Raw genomic sequence first — 26,202 nt, forward strand, 5'->3', positions numbered from 1 at the left:
AGGTGCCGCTTCATTCCCACCTGCTCTCATTAGTCTTTGGATCTGAAGGCTCAGAGTACTGTAAGATCCCACCTGTTTCTGACTGCTGTGGACAGGTCTCAAAGGACACACACAGAACTGTACGGTTGTGTCACCATATAAACAAGTCAAGATGCTTGAATATCTACACTGATACAAAAATAGATAAACAGATCAAAAGATGAATAGCTAAATAGATAGAAATAATGTATATATGTAGTAACTCAAGTAAATGTTTTTTTACTATCTGAAGTATTGACAATAACTACCCATGGATACATATTTTATCTTTCTCTAAAAACTGTAGATTATTTATGTTACAGTGTAAACAATGTAGTTCAGTGTTGAAGAGTCAACTTATTTCTGCATAAACCCTCAAACTCTAAAACATTTTCTTCCTTACATCTGTCTAATATGAACAGTTATTGAGGAGAAAACAGCTTTAATATCTATTAGGGAACTAAATATGTTTAGTATTACCACGCCCGGGGAATTCTCCAAGGATTAATTCCATGTAGCTTTCATAATTCCCTCCAATATGTTTAAATTAAGATTAAAGATCACTTTGTTCCCCTATTCCCACAGCTCCCATGGTATGGTAAAGAGATCAAAACTGCAGGGCTTTATAGGGAACATCTTTAACATTTGCTCTGCTCTCAGTGTGCTTGATTAAATGTAACATTTTGAGATCCCAGAGTTCTGAGAAAAGCATAAATCATTGTCTCGCAGCTGCTGGCGTGCCTGGGGAAAACACATGCTATCCCTCACTCTCTCTCACTTTTTTTGTCTTCTCTATGATCATAAAGCCCACCCGACCCGTTGGTCCCTCCTCCTCTGGTGCAAGTCAGGGTGGTGGAGGGCTGGGGGGAACACCTGCAGGCTGCCGCTCGCCCTGAGGTTCAGCATAAACCCCAGCTCCTCACACGCCCTCTGGCCCCGACTCCCTCACACAGGCCCCGTCCAGGGCCCCCTTAGTCTTTCCCATCCATCAGCAGTGACAGGCCCAAGACCAAGCCAAGGAGGAGAGTCTGTCAGCCAGCCACTGTCCGGGATCAAAATGATCAAGCTGTCTTTTGAGTAGTAGTGATAATTTACACTCAGTGTAGCATTGCAGGTCATTCTGAATGACACGGCCAAGGATTTCTGGTCCTAGTGATCTTTAATGCAAAGCTCTACTCTGATTAAATTCACAAATAATTTATAGATTTAATACCAGTCAAGGAATATAGGCATCAGTCCCAGTGTGTGCTAGTGAAGAATGACATGTCCCTGGCTCTCAGCTTGGCCCATGTGGAAGGCTAACCTGTGCCCTTCTGATCCATCCTGCCAGCCTGGATTGTTGCCTGCTGTGACTTAAAAGCAACGAGCTCACTCCCTGAGCTGCACCAGTCTGACTCCCCTCACAGCTGCCTAAGTTTCTTCAGTTATTTTTTGCTCCATCCCTCACTTTGTTTTTCGTGTTATTTAATAATTGATTTCTCATCATTCACTGGGTCATAGCAGATCACATGCATGAGTCATGTTTAGTTCCTGTAAAAGGAGAGAAAATTAAATAGAAAAACAGGAGAATTCTTGGCTATGGCGGTACTCTTCCACTGCCAAAAAATCTTATCATAGCTGGCTCTATCTGGAACGACTGCTCGATTAGGAGAAATCATCTGGGACTGTCATGTTGTAACGCAAAGGGTTAACGGCAAGATATGAAACTACTATACGCCTTTGGATCTATAAAAGAGGACACTTTAAAGCAAAGCTGCTTAGTTCTTCTGTGTTAAAACCCACGCCTTTAATTGTGTTTAATTTATTAGAATGTTCCAACCTCAACTCTGTTAAATGAAAACACATTCGTCTGGATCTGCAGGAGTTCTACAAGTGTATAGGGACTCCCTCCAACCGCCACCCCAAGCCACCCAACCCAATCTCTTCATTTTCTAAGTAAATTGGAATTTCGAATTCACTGGTAAACAATTAGACAGAAAACAGATGTCACTGGCTGTATTTGAAAGTAACTTATCTATTTGGTGAATTAACTGTGTATGAAAGAACAAGAGAGATAGAGAGAAAATTAAAACGTGTCGAATCTGCCATTTAGGTGGCCAACCGCGCATTCAGTTATCTATAAACTAACACTACTTCAGTGCAGTGAAAATGGACATTCCCCATTGTGCTCTGAGGTTTGTTCTAAAAATATTTCAGGCGGACAACTGTTTCATAGAAACTGTCAAGACAAGAGCTCTGTCGGTTTGAGGGGAGACTTGCGTGATTGGCTGTGAGTATAGAATTTAGCTGTATATCAGAGCAAATGTATCAGAATTGACCTCAAAATTTGGGCCTTTCTGGGCTCTAAAAAAGGGAAAATGTAAGACATGGAGGAAATGGCTTCTGGGATGAATTAAAGGATCCATAAGGAAAGTGCTGGCAATTTCCAGAGCCTGTCATATCCTCTAAGCCATGAGACAACACAGAGATCACACATACATGACCGGTGGGGAAACACTGAAGGCAAGGCTTCTCTCGACCTGTAACCAACTGCAGTCAATCACACACACCAAAACATGAAAATAAGGCATATGTATGTGAAAGCGCCATGGCGTGTGAGTTTCTGTATTCTAACACTTCAGTGACGACACGTTGGTGGCTCGATGTTGATTACCAACATGCTCCCCCTTCCTTAAATAAATATTATGCTTTGAGAATTGGGCGGACAGATCCTGCTGCACTGCTGTGCTTTGGGTTGCATCCCTACAAAAACCAGAAGCAACTAATCAAATGAAGAATAGAATATAAAAGTTGATTGTGGCTCATTATATCTTAATGTTTTCAGTATGTCTATGGTGTAAGAAGTTAGCCTTTCTCTTACTCCCCTTCCCCAGTCCTACGCTCGATGTATAATGATCACGCTTTAAGAATTTGCTAAATGGAATCAACAGAGCCACATGGGACGAATAAAATGTGTTTGATGCCAAGGCCAAGTGCTCCAACAATTCAGAAATGTCATGATCACAAAACGTTGAGCCTCTGAGTCGGTGCTATGGGAGCAAAGGGTGCAGCCCATTTGGAGTGGTGCTACTCCACCTTTCATCTCTGGCTGAATGAGGCGTTGCATCCATCATTCCATTAACACTGCTCTAACAGGCTCCCAGTCACCCTCTGGATGACAGCAGGGACATGGGACATGTGGAGTGACCAAAAGCTTTGATGTGAGTCTGACCACCATACAAAACACAGACCCAAAAGTAGACACCAAAAAAAAATGCTTGTACACACACATACTGACTTTGCCAGCTTTTCCTTCAACAGCATGCTTGACACAACACACACATACATGCAGAGAGCGAGAGAGAGAGAGAGAAATGTTCCATTCTGGTGAAATTGTTAGTGTCAAGCCATGCTGCTGTGTCCGTCTATGACTGAAATGACGGGTATATTGCAGATAAAAGAAATATTTCTGGCAGAAATACTGTGAGTATTCATGTCAGCTGTTCTGCAGTGCTTCATGTTAAAAAACACAATGAAAATACAAAAATGTTAATGATGAAATCGTTCTTTAAGGTTTGTTTCTTTGTACGCACCACCTCCACCAGGGAGAAAGCATGAGTATACTAGATGTGAGATTAAAAAAAACCCAAAAGAATAAGAGACAAAAGAGAGATGCAGACTGAGTGAGAAAGAAAGCAAGCAAGGCACAAAAAACATTAAACACAGAGGAGTGGAAAAAAAGAGGAGAGTATTGAGGCAGTGATGAGAAGGAGTGCAGGCCTCCACTGCTCCACATCTGCTGGAGATATATCCAGTGCTTCTGGGAGTCAGCCCCCCCGCCTCCCTTTCACCTTCATCTTCTTTCTCTCTCCCCCTCTTTTTGCTTCCTTTTGGTCTTCTGGTTTGTGTTCAGATCAGGTTTTAATATTCAAAAATATGTACTGTCTTTATGAGCCATTGCTTCGCTGAAATAATATGCTCCCTAAATCAAAGTAATAGTCTGAGGCTGTGCACTAAATAGAATTTACCAGAGTTCCTAAAAATATCTATCTATGTCTGTGAGGCTGTAAAGGGTGGAACAACCCCCTGTCAGAAATACAACGTTGCTTTTAAAATCTGCTCTTATGTCATTGCAACTTGCAGGAAATTTATTCAAAAGCTGTCCTCACATTTATCAAACCGTGAGTTGCCTATGAAATGTAAGCTTTTCCCCTGCATTACATATTCAATTTATAGCAGTGTCTTGGCTTTCTGTTCACTAGCAATGGGACAGTGATTGACTGGGTGACATTCAAACAGCGATGGAGCAGGATTCCTGCTTAGGGGTGACCTCCCAAATCCACTGTCTCTAAACCGTACTTATCTTCTTACTTCGCCTCGCTCTAAGCTACAGCTGTATCTTTTCCTCACAGGCTGAAACCACCTGAGGCCAGCTCTATCTCCACCTCAGCGCTGACATGTTTAAGGCCCACGGGTCTGATATGATTCAAGTTTGGGGGTTTACGTAAGTCAAGGCCACACGATGAATCTTTGCATCCCTTGTATTAAAAGTGATGTACGGTTGTGACTCTGAAGACAAATCTGAAAACAAATACTGGAGGTGTATTGTTTTACACAGTTACCCGTGGCTTCTCCTGTATCTGCTGTGGGGCAGGACTGGGGTTTCGGGATAACAGCCCAGAGTGTACTTTGAGAGACTCACCTTTTGTGGGCTTTTAGAGTCTTGGGAGCAATTGAAGGCCATGACATAGGGGAGACTATCATGTACATGTCCTTCTAAAGATATCAATCTAGCGTGGGAACCTAGTATGGCTGCCTGATAGGAGAAGTAGTTGCAGTTGCAGGTGGGGAGGAAGGTTAGTGATAATATACTGATGCTCATGGCCTTATTCACAGAAGAAAGCACTTCAGGAGCAATTTTTGCTAGAAAGAGTACTAGAGACCATACTGTGTGGATGAGGACATACCTGGCTACTGCTATAGATACATGAGACGCACCAAGCTGTGGCCATGTAACTTCCAACTTACTAAATCAAGCACTACAGCACTTTAGCTTTGGAATCTGTATTGCATTCTTTTAGAAGAGCTACTGAATAACCCCCCCCACCCAACTCTAAACACACATGCATACACCCACACACTCTCCCACTGACACCAGAAACATAATCCATGGTCTACAGATGCAATCAAAAAGTGCAACCTGACATCAGCGCAGCCTTCATCAGCAATCCTCGAGTGGTTAGCTGTTGTTAGCCAGCTCGGCCCTGCGCTGACAGAGACTAACTGCTGTTTAGAGAACTCCTGCTGCCTGTAGAGAGATGCCGAGCTGCCAACCCTGCCTCAAGGAGACTGGAGTGGAAAACACTTATCGGCTTTACTAAACAAATAACTGAAAGGGGGCATTGCGTGACATTATGGGAGGAAGGAAAATATGACGACCTAAACAAACCAAGACTCTTGCATTAGATCACCAATAATTGAGATGGAATATGGACTACCAGTGCCTGTCATGAATCCAAACACCACAACCACGACCGGAAAATGAGCTACAGAACTGATATATCAATATGAGATGGTGATTTAAAAAAAAAAACAGGCTGAGTAAGACATTTTACCACAGAGCAAATGTACACTGATAGATGCAGTGGAGAGAGGGAAAAGAGTAGAAAGAGTAGAATAAAAGAGAGATCAGGAGAGGAGAGGAGAGGAGAGGAGAGGAGAGGAGTTGAGTTCTACCTGAGTTCCTGCAATCATCTCCTTGCTGAGGGACCTGGATGGAAAATGCCAGCAGATCAGGAGCCAGCAGAGATTCAGGCTTGCGAATCTCATTCAGCCAGCGGCTCATGTGGAGTTCTTTGGTGTCAGATGGGCCCTGAATCAGAGGAACCAGCTTCTCCTTAACCCCCTCTCCCGAACCTAAGAGACAGAGTAAAGGCTATTTATTATAGCACAAATAAATCACAAATTAAATCTCTAAAAATGTGTCCAAGAGGATACAAAAAATATAAAAGTAAGAGTCTTTTTCTTTCCCTTCCATCTGAATCACTTTGTGATTTGAGAAATTTTCAAAGTTGAAATGAAGAAAATTAATTGGTGAAACTGAATTATAGAGATTACTGATTAACCTTGTCTGAATCGGCAATTTTCTAACTGTACAAGTGTATGCATAAGCTCTGTTTCAGTGTCAAACTGACCAGCAATAATATGATGGACACGTACAGTATGCTGGGTGTTAACAAAAACAATTACTTCTTATGACTTTATCATAGTAAGTATCTCATGTAGCTATGAATTTTGATATCAGAAAATTAACTGCACATGCGTTTTTCTTTGCATTTCTATATTGACAGCTGCAATAGATTTTATAATCTGCCTGACATCATGTGTGCAGTTTGACCTGGTGAACTCTGTGCTATGACACTAGCTCCAATAACATCCTTGCCATCAAAGACATGGCCACAGCCCAATGACAGCGCCCCTGGAGAAAAACAGCAACTGAATCACACAGCTGGAAAGAAATCAAGATAAAGATTGAGCAGGAGAAGGAGAGGGAGAGAGACACAGTGAAGTGTGTAAAGAGTATAAGTTAAAGAAAGTAAAAGAAGAGTATAGTCGGCCTCACTCTCTCCCTCCTACACAGGCAGTAAAGTTTTAACAGGGCACAGCTGCACACACCTGGGGTCCTGGCGCACACTTTTACAGCTCCCACGGTTCCCGAGGCGCATTTCACCGTCGCACGGCTGCAGAACTTCAGCTCCAGGTTTTGGACCGAGCCCTCGAGAGTCGGTGACGGGCCCGGAGACTTCACACCTAATAAAAAAGAAAACAAAGTGAAAATGAAGTGCAGTCCGGCAGGTTTAAACACCGCTGCCGTGGCTTCGTTAAACACTTGATTGGCCTTTAATTGGTCTTGATCCCTTTTTTTCCCTCTCTTTCTCTCCCAAAGTTCTGAGAAACCAGGTGCTCTTAAACACAGATATCACCAACACCAGCATTTATCTGGGCTCTGGCAGGGATACGAGCAGTGCCTTCTGTTTCCAAGGTTAACTGTTGATGTGTCTCCATATCATGATAAATATGTCAAACAAAAACACATTTATATTATAGTATGCCAAATAAACACTCGTTAAAACATATGTGAACAGTCCCCCAAAGCTATAATCTAATATATTATATTATAATATCATCAGCACCTAACGTCTTATGCCCACTGAAAGATTTTGAAAATACAGACACCCTTTCACATGTCAAAGCAATATGAGTTTTAACATTTTCAGATTTTTCAAAAACTGGGGATCTTGTAGGGTCAATATTCGCAAGACTGCAATTTGATTTATTTTAACATTATTTTCCATCGTGCTCCTGGTGGAAAACACCAAAATCCATTTTAGAAATATGACATATTAAAAAAAAAAATGTGTCTGCATAAAGACATAAACCTAGAAACAAAAAAGGTGTTATATGTCAGCAGTGTTCTTGTCAATTAAGCATCAATACAATCCATAAGGATAAACTGTATTCGTGTACTAACTTCAGATTTGGGATTTTGGCACCTTAACTCCCTACTAGCCTGTTGGATACCTACACTATTTTAGTGGGAGGAGACTGCAGGAATGAAAGGTGGACCGTTTCAAAAATTAAGATTTCTCCATAAACACTCCGAATCAAACTGGTGACACCACCATTAGTTTTTCTATAACCTATGCCAGTCCCTAATATTTTTTACAATCATTATTTAATGTTTGATTTTTATGTGTGTACTTATCTGTGAGTGCAAGCTGACAGAGTCTGGAAATGTACAACCTGGGGTAAAATATATTTGTATTTTTATTCATCTGGATTTAGAAAGCTTCCTGTGAAAAAAACATTTATAGTATACTGATGCAATTTTGATCCACCACAGAACAGCGCCAACATTACAGCCATTTTGTTATTAAAAAGTACTTAAAAGTATATTAAAGGAGATAAAAAACCTTTAAATTATCAAGTGCTTGTCCTAAATGTTTTACAGTTTCCCAGTAAATTTACTGAGTTGAATGACTTGAACATTTGAAGTTAAATATCAGGCACTATTAGGAGTATGAGTAATAGGCCAATATAAAGGATATATCTTTCCAAAACAATATCCAATACAGTCACACTGGTATCCAGCTTAGTGTCAACTCCAACTCACCTAACACCAGCATTACATCACAGGAGCCTCAAGTGCTCTTCACTCTATGATTATTTCTCTTAATGGCAGCATAGTGTGGAAGAACCTTCTGTCTGCCATCTTTCCAAAATGAAACTGTTTGCACTGTGGGAAGGAGTGGGGGGGATTACACACTTGCCATTATGATATGTCAATGTTATTTCTATGGTGAGAGGCTATTTCAAACACATAACAAGAGGAGGAGGGAGAAATAGCTGGATGGCTAAAAGATACTGTAGAGTTTAGGGAGTTCTGTGCCAAACCGCCTGTTGAGAGAGGAGAGGAGGATCCATCCATCACATGCTACATTCTTCCAGTTAACTGGAACTGTCCGAGGGAGTCGCATTAAATTCTTACATCACCTGTTCCAATAAGGCTTTACTTCACAGAATAATCCCCTCTTACAGTGATAGTGCTTCATTTCCTACAAGTGTCCACAGCACATTCTGACTGAGTTTACAACTCAGTGGGGCTGGTCCAGTGACTCGCAGATCAACAGGTCAAAGAGGCTGAACGAACGGCAAAGAGAAACTCAATAGTTAAATATAAACAAAAAATATATCAAAACTGATCAAGAACATATGAAGCAGATGGATTGAATCCCAGGGATTTATTGCCTACCGGTGAGTGAGAAGGTTTTGTATTAATAAGGCACAGATGAGTGGTGCTACCAGAGAGGCTATGAAAGCAGGTCATTATTTGGCAACAGTTCCTAAAGCTACCAGAAAAAAAGCTGGTCCAGACATCTAAAAGCTTTTTTTTTTCATCCAAATCAACCTGATCTCTGACTTTTTGTCTTACATTTCTTAGTGTTTAACTCTTCAACCTGTTGAATAAACTCTTTTCCCACTTTCTCAAATCACTGTTCAATTTTTTTAAGTAATCCAAAATCTAGACTCTGAACAAACAAAGACAACTTGAGTAGGTTATTTTACACCAAAATTAGCAGTTGGTATTTTTGTTTTTGGTTGTTAATCCCAATCAACTAACGGTTCAAAGGTAGTTTTAATGTAAAACAGCAGGCAGTGTGGTTACAGACAGGATTCAAGTAGACACATATGCACACAGCACATTTGAGCAAGAGAATTACTGGCAATTGCAAAAATCCCTAACCACTGACTTCCCTCCTCTCCCTCTCTCAGACAAATTACCCAGCAACCTCTTCACCTGCTGTCTGAGAGGCCCTCTATCAGCCCAGATGGAAGATGGGGATGTTAATAACCCTCCCTCTGTCTCCCTGCCTGCCACTTAATATATCTGCAGGTCAAACAGAGCAGTGCTGTGTGTCCCTCTGTGGCTTTAGTTACCTGCTTCTTTAGCAGCTTCCTCTGTCTACTGGACAGATGTTCTCTGAAGTGTAGATCTGGTGCAAGTGAATTATTTCATCCCAGAAGCCAAAGAAGCTGGAATTATACTGTCTGTTCCGTGCATAAATATCAATGTATTTTTTAAGTAACAGGCAATACACTGTTGTCAAAATTATTAGCAGGTTCTGTACATCTTTAAAGAATTAATGCTGCATTCACACGCTCCCCTGATGTTTCCCGTTTCCGAGTTGGTAAGTCTTTCTTCAGATTCTAGTGTGTTCAAGAGCTTTAGGTCATAATGTGGAAACAACACAGACATTACAAAGATGTGCTGTATTTTTGTCAGAGCATTTAAACATTAATAACAGTTAGAGTACAAAAGAAAAAAAACATTTACATGCATTATGTGAATTAATGAAAAGTATATTACTATCCACTGACCATTTGCTTTCATTTACCATGTTTCTATATTTATGACATTGACTACAAAAATTTAAGCTGATTTTTCAGGTGTTCAGATTTAAGGGGGCATTCTTATGAAATGTAACAGTTGCAAACTTATTTATCTGATTATTTTGACACCACATGAATTCAGGGTCAAACCACAAGGATGTTCTTCTCTCATTCCCACTTTTTCATTGCGAGGAGCGTGTCAGTTTTGCAAACTAGCAATTTGCAATAAACTCAAAAAACAAGCCAATGTTGGGTTTTTTAATCCATTTTTTAAAATTCAGACATCATCTCACATCTTTTTACTAAATAGGTTTTTTAAGAGGACACGTGTGAATAGAGCTGAGTTACCATAATGACCATTTTTAGAGAAGAATGTGTGTGCAAGCTTGTGCACATACATTGCACATACAGATACACACATTCACACAGACCCCCTTGGGTTATTTGATGTGATCCAGTACCAGAGGGAAAGATAGAGAATGACATAGGCACTACATAAAGCTAGGCTGCCCTTCCTGGAAACAATATAGCTAACATACATTTGCCATAAAAGCATTGCACCAGACATTTGGCTATATTATTGAGTGTGTCTCAGTGAACCTAAAAACACATGACCTATTTACCCTGAAAGAACAGAACATTGTAGAGAATGGATATCCAGATCCAGTGACCATTTGGCCTTTTTCAGAACAGGACTGAAGGAAAAATGACTGCAACAGTGATGAGTATGCCTCCACACAGACTGACTGCTCCCCTGAGTCCTCACTCTTCTGGAAAAGATGGAGATGTAAAAAGTACAGACCAATCTGGAAAACAACAGGGGCCATTCCTTCTACTCTATTGGCTCTTTGATAAATGGAACTATGGGTATCACTATCCCATGTTGCCCACGTAGATGTCCTAAAGGGCACGGTGCACCTGCTGGGGTGGTGGTTGTTGCGTGGGGGGGCTTGGTCAATGTTTTGTCCAGCTGTTGGACTATAAAAAAGTGGGGTACACAGGAAGAGGAAAACCACAAGGGTTGGTAGTTTGTCGACTTAACAGTGGTATTCAGTTTGGTTTATGTATGTAAGATGCATTTGTGTTTATTACAGCCAGTGTGCTTGTGTGTGTGTTTCTGTGTGTGTGTGTGTGTGTGTGTGTGTGTGTGTGTGTGTGTGTGTACGTGCGTGCGTGCGTGCGTGCGCTTGTGTGTGTGTTTCTGTGTGTAACGAAGTGAATGACTGAGTGAATGAATGTGTGTGGTGCTGTTACTCTTCAAGCAAGGGCAGGTGCAAGAAGTATATAAACACACAGCTAGGGGCCAGAGGCTACAGCACTCCATCAAACACTGTGAGGGCAACCGTGGGCAGCTGGATTTGCCATCCTGAACGCCAAGTGTGGAAAATACGAAGGGAAGGAGGGATGTAAAGTCAGTAAAGAAATACTAAGGGACAAAAAGAAAGAGAAAGAAGGAATAGATTAATAAAAGGAACACACACACGGATGGGGCAGTGTAGGATGTGAACGCTGTTTTTTTTCTTTCTGCATACCTCAATTGTTGGCGTACACATGTATGTCTCAGTATGTCTGTGTGTGTGTGTGTGTGTGTGTGTGTGTGTGTGTGTGTAGGACATCTGCAGACTTGCCATGTTTTACACATTCCAACATGTCCTGCTCTCACTGCTTTGAGGAATGGTATGGGAAAGTTGTCTGCCCATAACACTAGACCAGGCAAGCTACATCTTCAAACAAGAAGCACATTCACAAAACAATTGTTTTAATATCTAAGAAATAGTAAGGAATTTTCATTTCTAAAGCTATAGAAACATTCTTGTAGAGAATAAGCCAAGACATTCACATGGGAACACTGAAATGTTATAAGATGAAGAAGGGGAAGGCCCTGCTCTCTGTGTGAAACGTTTATAATGCATGTTCTTTAACTTTAGAAAGCATCCAGAGGAGCCATTAAAATCTGATACAGAATCTGAAACTGTCTCTATTACTGGATGTGAGGCCTGATGTCTAACAATATCTGGAATTGGTTGATTCATACAACAAGACCACAAAAAGCAGATTCGGAAAGAGAAGGAAGGAAAGCATGTACTAAAACCGCTATTAAAGCTGTGTTTTGATTCAAGTTATTACACCTTCATCCCATGCAGTCACATTAGAGCCGTAAGTAAGAGTTCCCCTTCTTTTCCGAAAGCCGTTCCCTGGCACGTATTTATGCATTAGGGATCAGTTTTATATGTGATGACGATCAGCTGACAAGAGGATGTACAATATCGCCAAACCTTAATGGGCAAGTAGTCAGACAAAGACGGACAGAGGAGGAAAGAGAACCTAAAGTTCTAAAAGCTCTGGGTCTGGCAATGGGCCCACAGCAGCTAGGGGGCTGACAGAAAAAGAGGTAGACAAGTTGTGTAGACCGAAAGCAGCCAGCTGAGCCATTAAGTGCTGATGCAGAAACAATAACTGTCTCTCCTAAGTCAGGAAGGGCTGAAGTAGAAGCAGTAAGTAGGAGCAGGAGGTCTGCTGGCACCTTGCCCAGTACTGACACACAGCAAAAATACAGACACATGCAGAGAGAGTGGGACAGCAAAACAGACAAGGTGAACCAGCAGTGGTTTGTCCTGCAGTTAAAGCCGAGACGAGAGCAGCTTTGGCAGTCGGCAAATACAAGTCTGAAGGGGAGAGTCATTGCTTTTAACAAAATCTCATTTTTATACTCACAGATAAACTTAACAGACTTTTAAAGAAACCCAAAGGTAACTTTAGGAATGCATCAGTTGCTTGAAGAGAGTTTGTGACATTCTCATGGTTTTTTGCTACTTTCTACAAGTAACTGAACCAAAACAAAAAAATCAGCCTAGAGTACATACAGGACAGAAGCTATTTAGACTTGGTGTGGCTTATGGCATATGCAGGAAAACTTCACTTTCAGACTGGAAGAGATGTAGTTTACATGAGCAGTGATAGCTACCACTGCTAAAGACCCACACAAACTTACTTGCAGCCCAACTGCCAGTGTTTGGGTTATGCTAGTACACAAAACACTTCCATCAACAGTAAGTTATTCTACACCTACATATAGAGACAGAAGATTTTTTAAATGAAGAATGCATACAGTGCATTTGTGTGGACAGAGAACCAAGTATGAAGCAAGCAGACAAGTGTCTACACACACAAACACAAACACTTCTCCCCATGAGCCAGCCCTGCCAGGCTGCTTCCAGCACACTGGGTGAAGGATAGACTGGTGGGGTATGCAAGTAGTGCTCGCTGCCTGTAACGGTCGAGGTATTAAGACAGTGATGGGGTGTAAGTGCTGGTGGTAGCGGAGGCTGGGGGTCTAATTTCCATGATTACCATTCCCTCCAGGTGCTGCCTGCCTTTCCGTCTGCCCACTAAAGCAGTGACACATGTTCTCCGCACATTCAAATCCTGGTTCTCTTTGCCACCGAATTACCACAATTAAGGAGTCTTCATGCGGAAGCAATTTGGCCAACACTAATGGGGGGGGGGGGGGGGGGGGGGGAGGGGGGGGGGGGGGGGGGGTGCAGAGTAAAACCAAGTGAAAGAGTTATAGAACAAGTGAAAGAGATGAGAGAATGAAAGGAAAAGGGAGAGACAGATGTGCGAAGAGTGATAGAGAAACATGTGCTGTGACACAGAGGATTCCGGCATCACCACTTGTAAAGAGATGATTAGTCGGTGGTGAGATAGGCCATTAAAACACAGTTCTGGATGAGAGGGCCTGCCTCTCAATCTCCCATATCCCCAGCCTAATGCTGCCCTGACAAATTTGGTTAGCATAAGAAACAGGGGCATTCTGACTTTGAAGTAGTGGCCAGGATGGAATGCCAGTGTGGTTCCACCATGAGAAGGATGCTCGAAACTACAGACCGCAGCTAATGACGCTAAACCAGCCTCTCCGTCACTGAAACGTAACTCTGGATTACTGCTCTCTCTCTCTGACTCTCAAGATCTCTGTGACTCTACAACTCATGTTGGCTCTTTTTCTCAGGCTTTCTCCCCCTCTCTCCTCTTCCCTTATGGAACAGTATTAAAGAGAAACCAAGCAGAGTTCTTGTTTATCAATAATCCACTGAGATCAATATTTATGTCTCAGCTTTGCAGAGGCTGACTGTGTCTGTGTGTGGTGGTAGCCAAGATGTGACTGGGGTTTCAGTGCTGCTGAGGCACTTCAATGGGAGTTGCAGTGGAAATTTATGGCCTTGTGACGTGAAGCTATGTGCTCCGTCGGCACTAGTCACTACCCTTAGATGGGACGGTTGGCTCACAGCAGGGAGCCAGCTCTGCAGACACTACCAGATGACATAAATACAAACAGATTTATTTGGGGCTGTCATTGATTCGGGGCTTAGTAACATTCAGAGCAGTCTGCTGTGGGCGCTTTAAAGCCCAATCTACTGACAGTGCATTTTGTTTCATGTCTCAGTAATGCTATTTGCTTTGAGTGTATGTGAACTTCTTTAAACATGTTAGACAGTTATGAAGCTACTTACTGTAATTATTTATCTGATTAACTGTTCTTTTACTTTTTTTATTGATTATGCACTGCTATATGTAATATATTCCTTCTGAATATTACTCTTTAAACCATTACTTACTTTGTGCTAAATGTAAAGGCTTGCTTTGAATCAGTCTCTCCTTAATGGCTTTAGTATTTCAGTTATGCTCGTGATGCTTTCCTGATACCAAAACAGTTATTTTATTATTATTATTATTATAATTTATTTGTGACTAATGTATCTTTCAGGGTTTCCCACAGATACACGTTTTTGTGGTGGTCCACCACAATTAAAACATCTGCCACTACAAATTGATCTTCTATTTCTGGTACTGAACCATCATTAAGACCACTATTGGAACTAATATACCATTTGGTTGTTTACTGCACCACAGTCTCAGAGCACAGAGCATACTGTGGGCACAAATGGAGCAGCAGGACAGCAGGCACAGTGAAAGTAAAATTTAACAGTTCATTGTGCTGGGTCGAAAGGTTTGCATTCACTCGCCTCTCCAGCAACTGATCCTCTTATTCATCGATCTGATCAACTGTGACTGGATTCATATCAATTCTCCACTCTGCAACTCCCAAAGTGTCACTGAGGAAAAAGGACTCACAAAAAGTTTAGCCTGTGTTACATTCAATGACCCGCAAAAATGTCTGAATTTTTAAAGATGGGATATAGAACGATTATAAAGGGACACAAATACACACACTTTAATAAAAGTTAAGTTTGGTGCCCCTCCTCCGTCATCATAAATTATAATTCTGAGTGAAACACTGTCTTTATATGCAGAGCTTTCACTATAATATACAATACAGCAATGTATACCTTACTATAACTGTACTCTTGACTTGTCTTCCTTGGTCTGTTCGATGCATTATCTATTGAGGACACATTGTAGAAGTCTACAAGTCTTTACCATGGTAACGCTTCATAAACCACAGCTGCAGGGGGTTTTCATATTGTATTTCAGTTTACCCTCCACAGGGGAGAGTCGGGAGTCGAGTGTTCCAGCTCTAAATGACGAAAGCTTAAATCTACTCTACCCAAGCTTGGCCAGCTAACTAAACTGCCCTACTCGACTACCAGCGACCAGCCAGGTCTCTAAAAAGCATGATAGATCTTTGAGATCAACTATCAATTTAAGTGCTATCCTGTGCCAATGGTATATTGGATTTAGTGGTAAATGGAAAGATGCCTTTGAGAAACCATCAATGATTCATATAAGAGAGCAAAAATCAAAAGTTGGACATGAAATTTGGGCTTCCAAATCCTGTACTGGGATCATCCATGTCCTCCAGCATGCCTGGAATCATATCTTATTTCCCATGACAGAAAAGTGGGCTACTATTCAAACAAACAGAGGGGAGAAAATCCTTGGCACACTCTCTGTAGACTTCTGATTTCTTTTAAATATCATCTTTCGCCAGAAGCCAGTGGATGGTGTGAGGAAAATGGGAATGATGAATGATGAATCTGGGTGAGAAATGACAAGCTTGATGTCCCCTGATAAGTGTCTGAAGTCCCCAACCACGAGGGGGAGATGCACGCATTTACAGATATATATAGATATGTTTTTGTGTGCGTGTGTGTGTGTGTGTGTGTGTGTGTGTGTGTGTGTGTGTGCGCGCGCCGTTGTTTGGTGAAAATTGACTTGAGATGTTGTTTAATAGAGAAGCAGACCTCAGGCACTTCATGTTCCTCTCATCCCATTAAACATATAAATATCCATGTAATCTGATGCCATATTGTGGGACAACAAAACACAACAAACTTCTGTTTTGCATTGACTCAACTGGCTTCTCTCGTTAGCTCTGGACTGAAGTGAGCAACCGAGAAAGAGCGGAGAGCTTCAGGAAGACAAAAGAATGGAGGAAGGCCCGAGTCTGGATTGACTTAAAACATCATCACAATCTGCCAGGAGTGGAGCGAGGGCCGTCTGTAGCTCATTGAAGTTTTCATTGACAAGAACCGTCTCAAGTTCCATCCAAGATTTATTTATCGCTTCTCTGATGCTGACACAACGTGTTTTTAATGTCAGAAATAAGGTTGCGTATGGATGAAAAAGCCCCCTTTCTTTCCTTTGCCTCCTGCTTTCTTCCTGCCCTGATGTCAATCCGTGAAGCAGACAAGTAGACAGGCAGAAATTTCTCTCCAACCAATAAGTTACCTCTTCAAAGAAGTATGGATACTTGAGTGAGGGGCCAGGCCATGCTGAAACAGACATCTCAGGGTTTTCATTAAGCTTCCCATCTCTTTACTGACATTTGTGACAACCACAGACCATGAAAAAAGCCTCATGTCCGTCCTTCTTTCACTTTCATTGTGGAACAATGAAAAAAGGACTATCAAAATAATCTTCATGAGCTAAGTGTATGGGCCCATTATATGACAGGGCAAAGCTGCATGTTCCTCTGGATTGTATTGATTAATAGATGGGAGACTTTAAGGTTGTGAGAAAGAAGACAATAACAGCCAAAACCTACATAGGAAAATGGTGGAAAACTGAGCAGAGTGCAACCTTCCCCGTTGAATCTCACAGCCATGGCTATACTACCAACAGCTGCATTATGGGCAAACGAGAGAAAAACACCAGGGAGGGTAAGAAGCAGGGAGAAAAGATAGACAGGTATGTTCTGGGACCAGACAACATTAAATGCACAGCATATCAGGGATTAGTTTACGGCGGTGACAGAGTGATATGAAAATTGACACTTTTTCCCCTCCAATAACACAGAGCTATTACGGACACTTATTACGCCGCAGCGTCACAGGGGGATTTACGTCAGACCCATGCTCCTGAAGGCAGTTAGATCACAGGGATGTGAACTGCTGGCCATGACAGGAGCAGCCTTTTTCATGCAGTGCAAAAATGCGTAAAAACTGTTGTTGACATGGTCTTCTGAGAGATTGCATTTGTTTCCAAGCAATGGGAAATATCAGTGTGAAGAAAGTATAAATAAGCCTCCCTGACATAACCTTGAGTCTTTTTTCACTCTTTTCTTTATATTCCTCCCAACCACCCCTACCCCCACTGTATGTGTAGGGGTAACTTGTGAAAACGCAAGACTTGTTTTAATAATGATACTATTGTGAGTGAGAGCATAAGTCCTGGACTATTATTATCTACATGCTTCTAGTCGCTATGCAGTGAGAGCACAGGCTCACTGTCCCCAAACATTCTTGCTGTCATTTGCCTTAAATGGGATCGAAAGCTGTGAGTTCAGGGGTACATATACGATTTTCAAAAGATGGAGATGGGCATGCATCTGTGCATATACATGTTTCTTTACTCGCATGTGTGTGTGTCTAACCTGACACACAATTAGGTGCAAAATCTGGGTTTAATAAAGAGAACCAATGGCCAGTTCTGGGCACTGAGGTCCACCCCACACTCTCAATCTCGTTTATTTCCTTCTTTCTGTCACTTTTCCTTCAACCTTTATTTTCTTTTTGACTTTCATTTTTCATTCTGCTCATTATATCGTTCACTCTCTCTCTTCCTCTTCCTCTGTTCTTTTCCCCCTATTTCTGTCACGCTAAAGTTATGTTGCAGCTCGTATATCACCCAGCAATCATCTAGAGCACGTCTGGTGACCACCACCAACCAACTTCTACCAGACCCCCCCTCATCTTGTCCTTGCCCAGACCACCACAGAGCTCTGTGGCCAGAAAACCAGCTGTGGTAGCTGCATTAAAGCTGGAAATGCCAATTTTATGCCATTTAAATTGCCTTGATCTTTTGTCTTTCAAAATGCTGCCTTTTGCAAGACACTAAAACAGAGAAGCAAGTGAGAGGATGAAAAATATGCTCAAGCCTTTCTGCTCTGCAGGACATGAGTTTGGATTGTAGAAAGATAAAAGCGCTGGCCTAAGTTTCTGCTCTACTTCCTTTTGCCAGATTGGTTACAGATCCTGCACTGATCCCAGAATGGTTCATTTGAATAGGAAAATGTTCATGAGAAACCTATCAATATAAAAACAAATTGAGGTCTGTCAATAGTTGAGACTAGCTAGAACGAAGGGGGGTATTATTGATTAGTAACGCTTTACTGTAGCTGTCACTCTGATATGGAAAAGAAACCAAACCTCAAGACCATTTTACTTCATAATGTAATACTTATGATTGATTTCAGAGACTGGAAATGAAAAGTCAAATACTGCTCAGCCACAGCTTACTTCCAGGCAAATAACACAAGCAGGAAAAAAAAAGATTTGTTTCCACTGGATATGACCATGTTTAAAAGGGACAGACAGACAAAATCAATCATCTTTGATAATGAGCTGTGAAAAGCTAGAGCATCTCGGCCACCCTGTTTGTCATCTGGAGGGTTTACGGCAATGTAACGGATGCAAGGAAGCAACTGGACTTCTAATTTCAATTCGATCTGAGAGACACAGCAGGGTCACAAAAAGGTAAACACACAGGCATATGTGCAAGCAGGCAAGCGCACATGCACAAATACACAGAAAACTATGAGATTATTCTAATAAAAACAAAATCCTAACATATGAAATATTTACAATGCATGGATAAGAGATCACTGGGTCATGTTTGCTTAGCCAGCATTGTACTATATGCATTTTTAAGAGCTCCCCGACACTCATCACTGTGTCCTGAGCTATAAATACACCTGATGAAATTGAAAGACCCAAGTCCACTGACTGTAATCCAAAGTACATGAATCAAAATCCAATAAAGCCATCATCATCTGAGGAAACATGAAGAATACTATCAAAGAACCTAAAGATTCTTTGTGCTTATGGCAATGTACAGACTGGAGATGCTAGGATTTTATCTAAACTTAACTTACTGGGATCCATGACAATGTTTCAGATTTGACTGTTGACACTTAGTGAGATTTTGACCACAGCACTAGAGATAACTGTGTAAGAGCTTTAACTGTAGATCAGCAATTCATTCAGTATTTTATTAACAACATGGTGTCAACATGTAAAATCATTTCTCCTGTATTGTTTTGTACAAATTGTATTGTTTGTTTGCCATGTTTTGAAGATGTGGTATATTTTCTACAAAATTCTGAGCTAATGTGATGCATAAACCCAACAGAGGGAAACCAAATGCATACTGACTTCTAGCCACTAAATATCAAAATATTTGCTGAGACAATGCACTGAAGGTTGAGCAATGAGAAAATGGATATGTGTACTGAGATTACACTTTCCCTGTACCAAAATTAGACACACACTCACCAAACTCTGATGCGCAACATACGGTACACTCACACACAAATGCATGCAGACTCGAGTAGCATGTGGGAGGTCACTGTGGTCAGTGTGTCGCAGAATCTGAGGTTAGCGGTGGCTAGAAGCAGCAGTAGGCAGGAATTACTGGCTCCCCTCTACTACTATTACCGCTGCAGCTACTACTACAGTATGACTGCTACTGCAAACCACGAAAGCATCCTGGAAGTATAAACAAAGAGAACATGTGAGACGGGCTGGCCGCTGACAATCACAGGAGAAGAAGCGGAAAAGAAAAAGTACAAGGTTAGAGGACGGAAAATGAGATGGCGTGAGCCAGTGAATTCAGCAAAAACATTAGGTAAGACGGACAGATAGAAAAGACAATTGAAAGAAAAGTTGGAAGCATAGAACTGCACAGATAAAATTGGAAAGTGAGAAAAATAGTCAAAGTTAAAAAAAGACAGCAAAAAATCAAGTCAGAGATAAAGAGTAGGTTTTGTTAAAGAAAAAAAACAGTTACCCTCACTGGACAGCTGACAAGGCTGCGGGTTAGTTGGCAAAAACTGTAAGAATGCATGCACCAATGTGTGCCCAAACAGGCATACACCTCTCTATGGACCACTTCTCCATTCTCACCAAACAATCGGACACACTGCTGCAGAGCTCACCAATAAAATACAACACTTGTGTGAGCTGCACTGGAATGCGAAAGGAGAAGGCTGGAATAATATGTCACCACACAAAACTCTGCTCATTTCTGAGCCAAGCTCACTATAGAAGCACTGGAGATCAGCACTGTCCTACAGACAGTTGTGTGACAAACCAAGCCGTCACGCAGCGAGCAGTGACTGACAGCCTCTGATTCTCAAGGAAAATACGATTTTACGGTTTGTTTTCAGATTTCACTCAGTCGTCTTGGGGCTTGCAGACCAAACACAGGCTACACTGCATGTGCCGCTTGCTGGGTTGCTGCTGTAGCTGCCACTGAGCAGCACAGTAACTCAAAGTCTTACAAGTCCTAGTGGCCATGATCCAGTCAGCTGCAATGATTTTAAGTCTCTGACTCTTGCTTTAATCTGAGTCCACCAATTATTTTGAAGAACATTTTACAGTCTGTCAGTACCTCGAGATTAAAACTGAAGCTTTGCCCTTGCTGAATTGTGGAATTTCCTTTGGACAGGGAATGAAATCTTATACCCAAATAGCTCCCCCGCGAAGGACACTGACCATCTGTGTTATCAGCTCGACCGAGATATGAAACACCTTCCACTATTGAAAAACCCTGTAACATCAAAAGGATAGAAGGGAGGAGAAATTCCTACAGGAATGAAAAAAAGCACATGTTCTCAGTGAGCAGCTTTTGTTTGCCATGTTCAGTGTTCGGCCTCAGCAAGAGCGTGTGTGTGTGTGTGTGTGTGAGAGTTCTGTCCTGGCAATGGCCTGATGACTGCTGGTTGGTGACACCAGAACAAACACACGACCACAAGACTTGAATCTGGATCCAGATCAGAATCCTGTGAGCGTTTTAACAGACCCGTGCTTTTCCCACAAACAGTTGCAGCCAGTAAGCCGCCAAGTGACACTAGCGGAAAAATGCAGCCGCTGCTAAGACTGCTAACACTTTCACTGTATTGAGGGCCAAATTAGCGGCACCATGTCAGCGGTTTAACAGTACGGTCCCTTTATTTGTCATGAGATTGGTTTAAAGAATGTAAAACAAAGAGCACTGCCTTCAGTGAGCTTTTCATAAGGAGTTCTACTACGGCCTTTGGAGAAAACACAGTGGGCTTAACTTAGTAAAAGAAACAACACAATGGGGAACAGAGAGGAGCAGAGGTGTGAGTGGCAAGCAGCCAACACAGACCAGCCAGAAAGCTCCCATCATGACAGCATTGTGTGGGCAAAACCAAGGTGCCCACAGGAACCAAAACTATCCAGCAAGGTTGCACTGGCTGTGCAGGAAGATGTGCAACAGCAAACACAGTTCATACTAGTTTACTCTGCTTCACTCCACTTCTCTTCTTGCATTTCCTCATTTTCCATTTCTCCTCCGCACTTAAACTGTCACACCAAAGATTGAGAGGGATTGGGACAGCTAACATCTTCCTTAAGGCCTATGAGTGTCACCACAATTTCAAAAGCAGATACAGTACTAGACATCTTTGGTTATATCATAGGAATTATTGCTGAGATTTTTCCCCACAAAACATATACTTACACAACACATCACCTATTCCCCTTCACTCTCAACCCAAACTCTTTTCCCCACTGCTCTTTTTCTAACCTGCCAGCACACAGACCAGATGTGCAAATGTTTCTCCATGTTTCTATTCAAGCTCCGTTCCAAGAGAAAGGCAGAGTGAGGGGAGAGGAATATTTGACTTCACTCCACGGGAGACCAGTTTCATAAATTTTGGCGGCTGCACAACGGTGAAAAAGGTAGCTTGGCTGGCTTGGCCGAGGGAGAATGTTGACGGCATACCAAACAACATGATCCTAATGAGTTGGAAAATCCCTGGCCCTCCAGAGGACTGTCCAGATGCTACCGTCATGAGAAACGCTACTGTTTTATTGAATGCAGGCTCCCCTCCCTTTCTTTAACAAGGGGCAAAATTTATTATTTGACCATTAAGGCATCCTAGGCGACATGAAGCGTAAAACCGTTTCAGAGTTAATTTGCCTTTGGCTGCTGGTCCAGTACCCCACACTGGGCACAAGACAAGTTGATCTTTATGCCAAAGTATCTCATTTGAACGTGTATATTTCGGCCTAACGTTTTGGATATTTGCGCGCACTCCTGGTATAGGATCTGCAGCTTATTTGCCCATAGTTCACTACCTACTATCAGGCTGACTTGTTTGGGCGAATGATAAGTCTGGCACACGATGTGCTGAGCCCTGAGAAATAACTGTAAAACTTTTCATAAGAGAGTCAAATCACTTTAAGCTCAAGCCAGTTCCATATATCATTCCTGACAACTTGCTGCGCCTCAGAACTCAGCTCTATTTTATGGAGAACTAAACAAACAAAGGACCGTAAATGTACTTTATGAGATTTCCATAAATCAACTACTATGATGAACACATTAACATCTAATACAAAAGAGACCAGATGAACAAAGTGATGTCGTTTCATCTTTGACTGTTGATGACTGAAGTACAGAATGAGCCGCGAAAGGCCACATCAATCTTCTCTGTGGGTATTTTTTCATATTGCCAAGTGACTGAAGTCAGTCACTGTACAGAATTTAAATTGTTACCCTACAGACACAACTGCAACTAAAAAAACAAAACAATAACAAAAGCGACCTTTTGTCGTGCAAAGCACTTACAAGCACATGCACTGGAAAAACAGCTGTGGCTCCTCTATGGCAAACCTGCTCCCTTTCGTCTCACACACCTTATCACTTGTCTGCTGAGTGGAAATCAAATGCACAACCAAACGGCACAGAGTCATTGGACAGGTCAAGAGTCATTTAATCTCTGAAACAATTGGCTCGCCTCAGGAGATGACGGCCGATATTTCGGGGTTCCAGTGTAGCCAGAAAATATCCAGGCCAAGACTTTGTCTTACATGCACCGGTCATTTTAGCTAATCTCTACCAACAAATATATGCATATGAATGCAGATTTTAAAAAAAGCTAATGGTTAACCTCATTTGTTTTTGTGTTGTTTACCTGGAGCTTTGAACACCTCACGGAGCAAGCTTTCACTCAGTGTCGACGGGGCTCCGTTGACCACACTGTGTGTCCAGCTCTGATAGATCGCTTGAAGCAGAAGTGTCTGGGCCCTTGTGGCCTGCACAGTGAAGTGGGGAAGCTCAAAAATACACTCCGTGGTGGGAACTGAAGACCTTTTGCTCCTGCAAGAGAGGGACATCAGTTGAAGAAAGGTCGGGTTAGATAAAGGATAATACATGGGGAGGAAAAGAGATATAGAGAATTAGGATACAGTGACAATAATAAATGAAGGAATGGAGAGTCGCACATAAGCGCCAACATACTCTTAATGAAACAGACACCGGTGGAAACAAATGGTTCATGACTTCCATGAATCCATCAATATCACATCACAATATAAAACAGCTCATTGATAGAACCAGTGGCCAAATAGGTAGGACGACATTCCAACAGCAAATTGAAGAAGTACCAAGTGCAAGCCAAGCTTTCCTTAGTTACTTGGCAGGTAGGTGCAGTTTGCCTCTTTGCCGCCGACCCTTTTCTCCCCTCCGTCAAAACTGTGATGATGATTTATGTGAAGAGATGTACAGCCCAGAAACCTGACCCTGAAAAGAATCTCTACGCATTTAACATTTCATCTGTCTCCAAGAGTGTGGAGGGAGAAAGTTTGTGTGAGTGTGTGTGTATGACAAGCTGATGAGTTGAGCGTTCAGGGGGATGAGGTAACAGCACAGTCGGATGGAGTCCTCCAGGCCCCTGTCCATCAGAACCTCAGTGGACCATGCTCTCATTTATCATCCGACACACACACACACACACACACACACACACACACAGTAGTATTTGCCTCACTGTCTCCCCTATTCACTCTGTAATCACTCGTTCATATCCAAACACACTGAAACACACTTCTCGCACATCTACTACACTACACACAAAACTTGACACACATATACTGCCCGTCAAATCCCTGAATCAGGTCTCTGGGCTCTTTTTCTATCCAGGCTGTGAAGTCATGGCTCCTCAGTTCTTAAGATCTCATCCATGACATCAGCAGCACCAGATGGAGGGATTCCCCGCCACACATACACACACATCATTCAAGGTATGGCATGATACACAGTGCTGAGAGTGATGGAGCAGTTGCCATATTCACGACTACTGATCTGTATCCTTCCCATCTCTCTCGCTCCCTCTGTCCCTCCCTCTGTGTCCCCTCTGCTCACTGGAAAAACACCCAGGGAGCCTGAACTAAACACTGCAAAACAACCCTGTTTGGTTCCACTCCTGTTTTCCTCTCTTCTGTTATGAGAAGTTCTTCAGCTGGTTTTTTGAGGACTGGCAGTGCCCCCAGCCCAGATACACATCTACTTTTTGGGGGTGTGTGTGCGTGCACATGTGCTCGCTTGACTACATATTGTAATGGAAGCAAAGCGGCGCTGCCCTTTGAGCGGCGCTTTCGGTGAAAATAGAACCGTGACTAATTCCAGGGATGGCTGCGGCGTGTCAGGAACGAGCATCACAGTTCATTTAATCACACATCCATTTTGGTCTGGTCCCAGTTCAGAGTGTGGGATATGTCACGGGGTCTCTCCCTGCGCTCGGCAGCTCTGCAATCGTTTAACTCCTCTGCTTCCCTCCCTCTCCTTCTCTCCGTGTCTCTTTATCTTTCCCTTTCTTCTGCTCCTGGGTGGTTCGGCAGGGTGACATGAGCTGTTAGCTGCACACAGGCAGGCCTAGAGTTCTTAACTGCCTGCTGTCTCAGAGGGGGACTACCATGAGACAGAAAGAGAGATAGAGTTTGATAAAGAGAGTACAGGAATAACAAAAGTAGTAAGAGAGAGAAACTCCGAACCTGACAGGGTCAATGAGTTTACCTTGACAGCGCACATATACATTTTGAATTCCCTGGAAACATATGCTGTATTTGGCACCATGGTGAACCAAGCAATGTCATGCTTCCCTACTATTAGAAATCACTACTGTTGCATGCTATACAGCAAGACATCAATCAAACCGATTTTCATGTGTGTTTCTGTGTGTTCAAATGTGTGCATGTCTGAGTGTGTGTACACGCAGATTGCTGCTGAACAAAAGAAAGTGAAGGGGACCCAGCAACAACAATGTCCCCACATGCAGAGCAAATGTGCCTGCAAAGCCACTTCAATAGGAGGACTGGCAAGGGATGAAAGTTTGTTGGCTTATTCCAGTGTTTATAGCGTTTCAGGGGAGCTGTCATGTGCATGTGGTCGTCTAAAACTTTAATTATGCACCTGTTTTTATTATATTATGCCCAATTCTTTGCAAACAGCAACTTGGATCTTGGAGCTAAATGAGAAGCAGAAACTCTCATTAGGGTGTTTTGGGAATGCTGGATGTGAGGACAGCCAGACACTCATCGGATTTCATTAAGTAGCTGGCACAGACAGTGTTTCTTGCTGCAACATGGTAAACAGCTTTCTGGCAGGCAGCTCTTTCACTGTTACCACAGGCTTTGAAGGAAACAAAAGAGGTATAAACACAAGTGCTATACCTGCTGCATCAACAGCAGTAAGAAATGACAATACTGCAACATTATCTTAGAACATGTAACATGGGCAACTAACAAAATTCATTTTACTGGTTTACAAAAGTATCCATATTAGAAATGGAGTGTGTAGATTGGGGAACAAAACTCATTAAAGCATACTTCTACTCACATAATGTCGGGGACCCACCAGAAGTGGGCCCACAACCCATTTTGAGGCCTGACTCATAATTTAAGAAATCAGGTCCTTGGCTTGAACTTCAGTGCCTCATTGAATAGGCTGTCTCTGACCTCACAGTAGTCCTTTAAGTCAGTAATT

General features: G+C 42.2%; 1 protein-coding gene across 4 annotated transcripts in view; it reads right to left on the reverse strand.

Annotated features, from left to right (window-relative positions):
* The window catches only part of LOC121946151 (vacuolar protein sorting-associated protein 13B-like), a 375,120-nt gene that overhangs the window by 278,288 nt on the left and 70,630 nt on the right, over positions 1-26,202 (reverse strand). For all 4 annotated transcript variants that reach the window (XM_042490601.1, XM_042490600.1, XM_042490605.1 and 1 more), the window contains exons 17-19: positions 23,354-23,538; positions 6,673-6,807; positions 5,734-5,913 (exon numbers count right to left, since the gene is read on the reverse strand). In XM_042490601.1, the coding sequence (XP_042346535.1) occupies positions 5,734-5,913; positions 6,673-6,807; positions 23,354-23,538 (500 nt within the window). The remainder of the gene's footprint in view (positions 1-5,733; positions 5,914-6,672; positions 6,808-23,353; positions 23,539-26,202) is intronic.

This window comes from Plectropomus leopardus, chromosome 7 (genome assembly GCF_008729295.1).
Source record: "Plectropomus leopardus isolate mb chromosome 7, YSFRI_Pleo_2.0, whole genome shotgun sequence".
NCBI classification, from domain to species: domain Eukaryota; kingdom Metazoa; phylum Chordata; class Actinopteri; order Perciformes; family Serranidae; genus Plectropomus; species Plectropomus leopardus.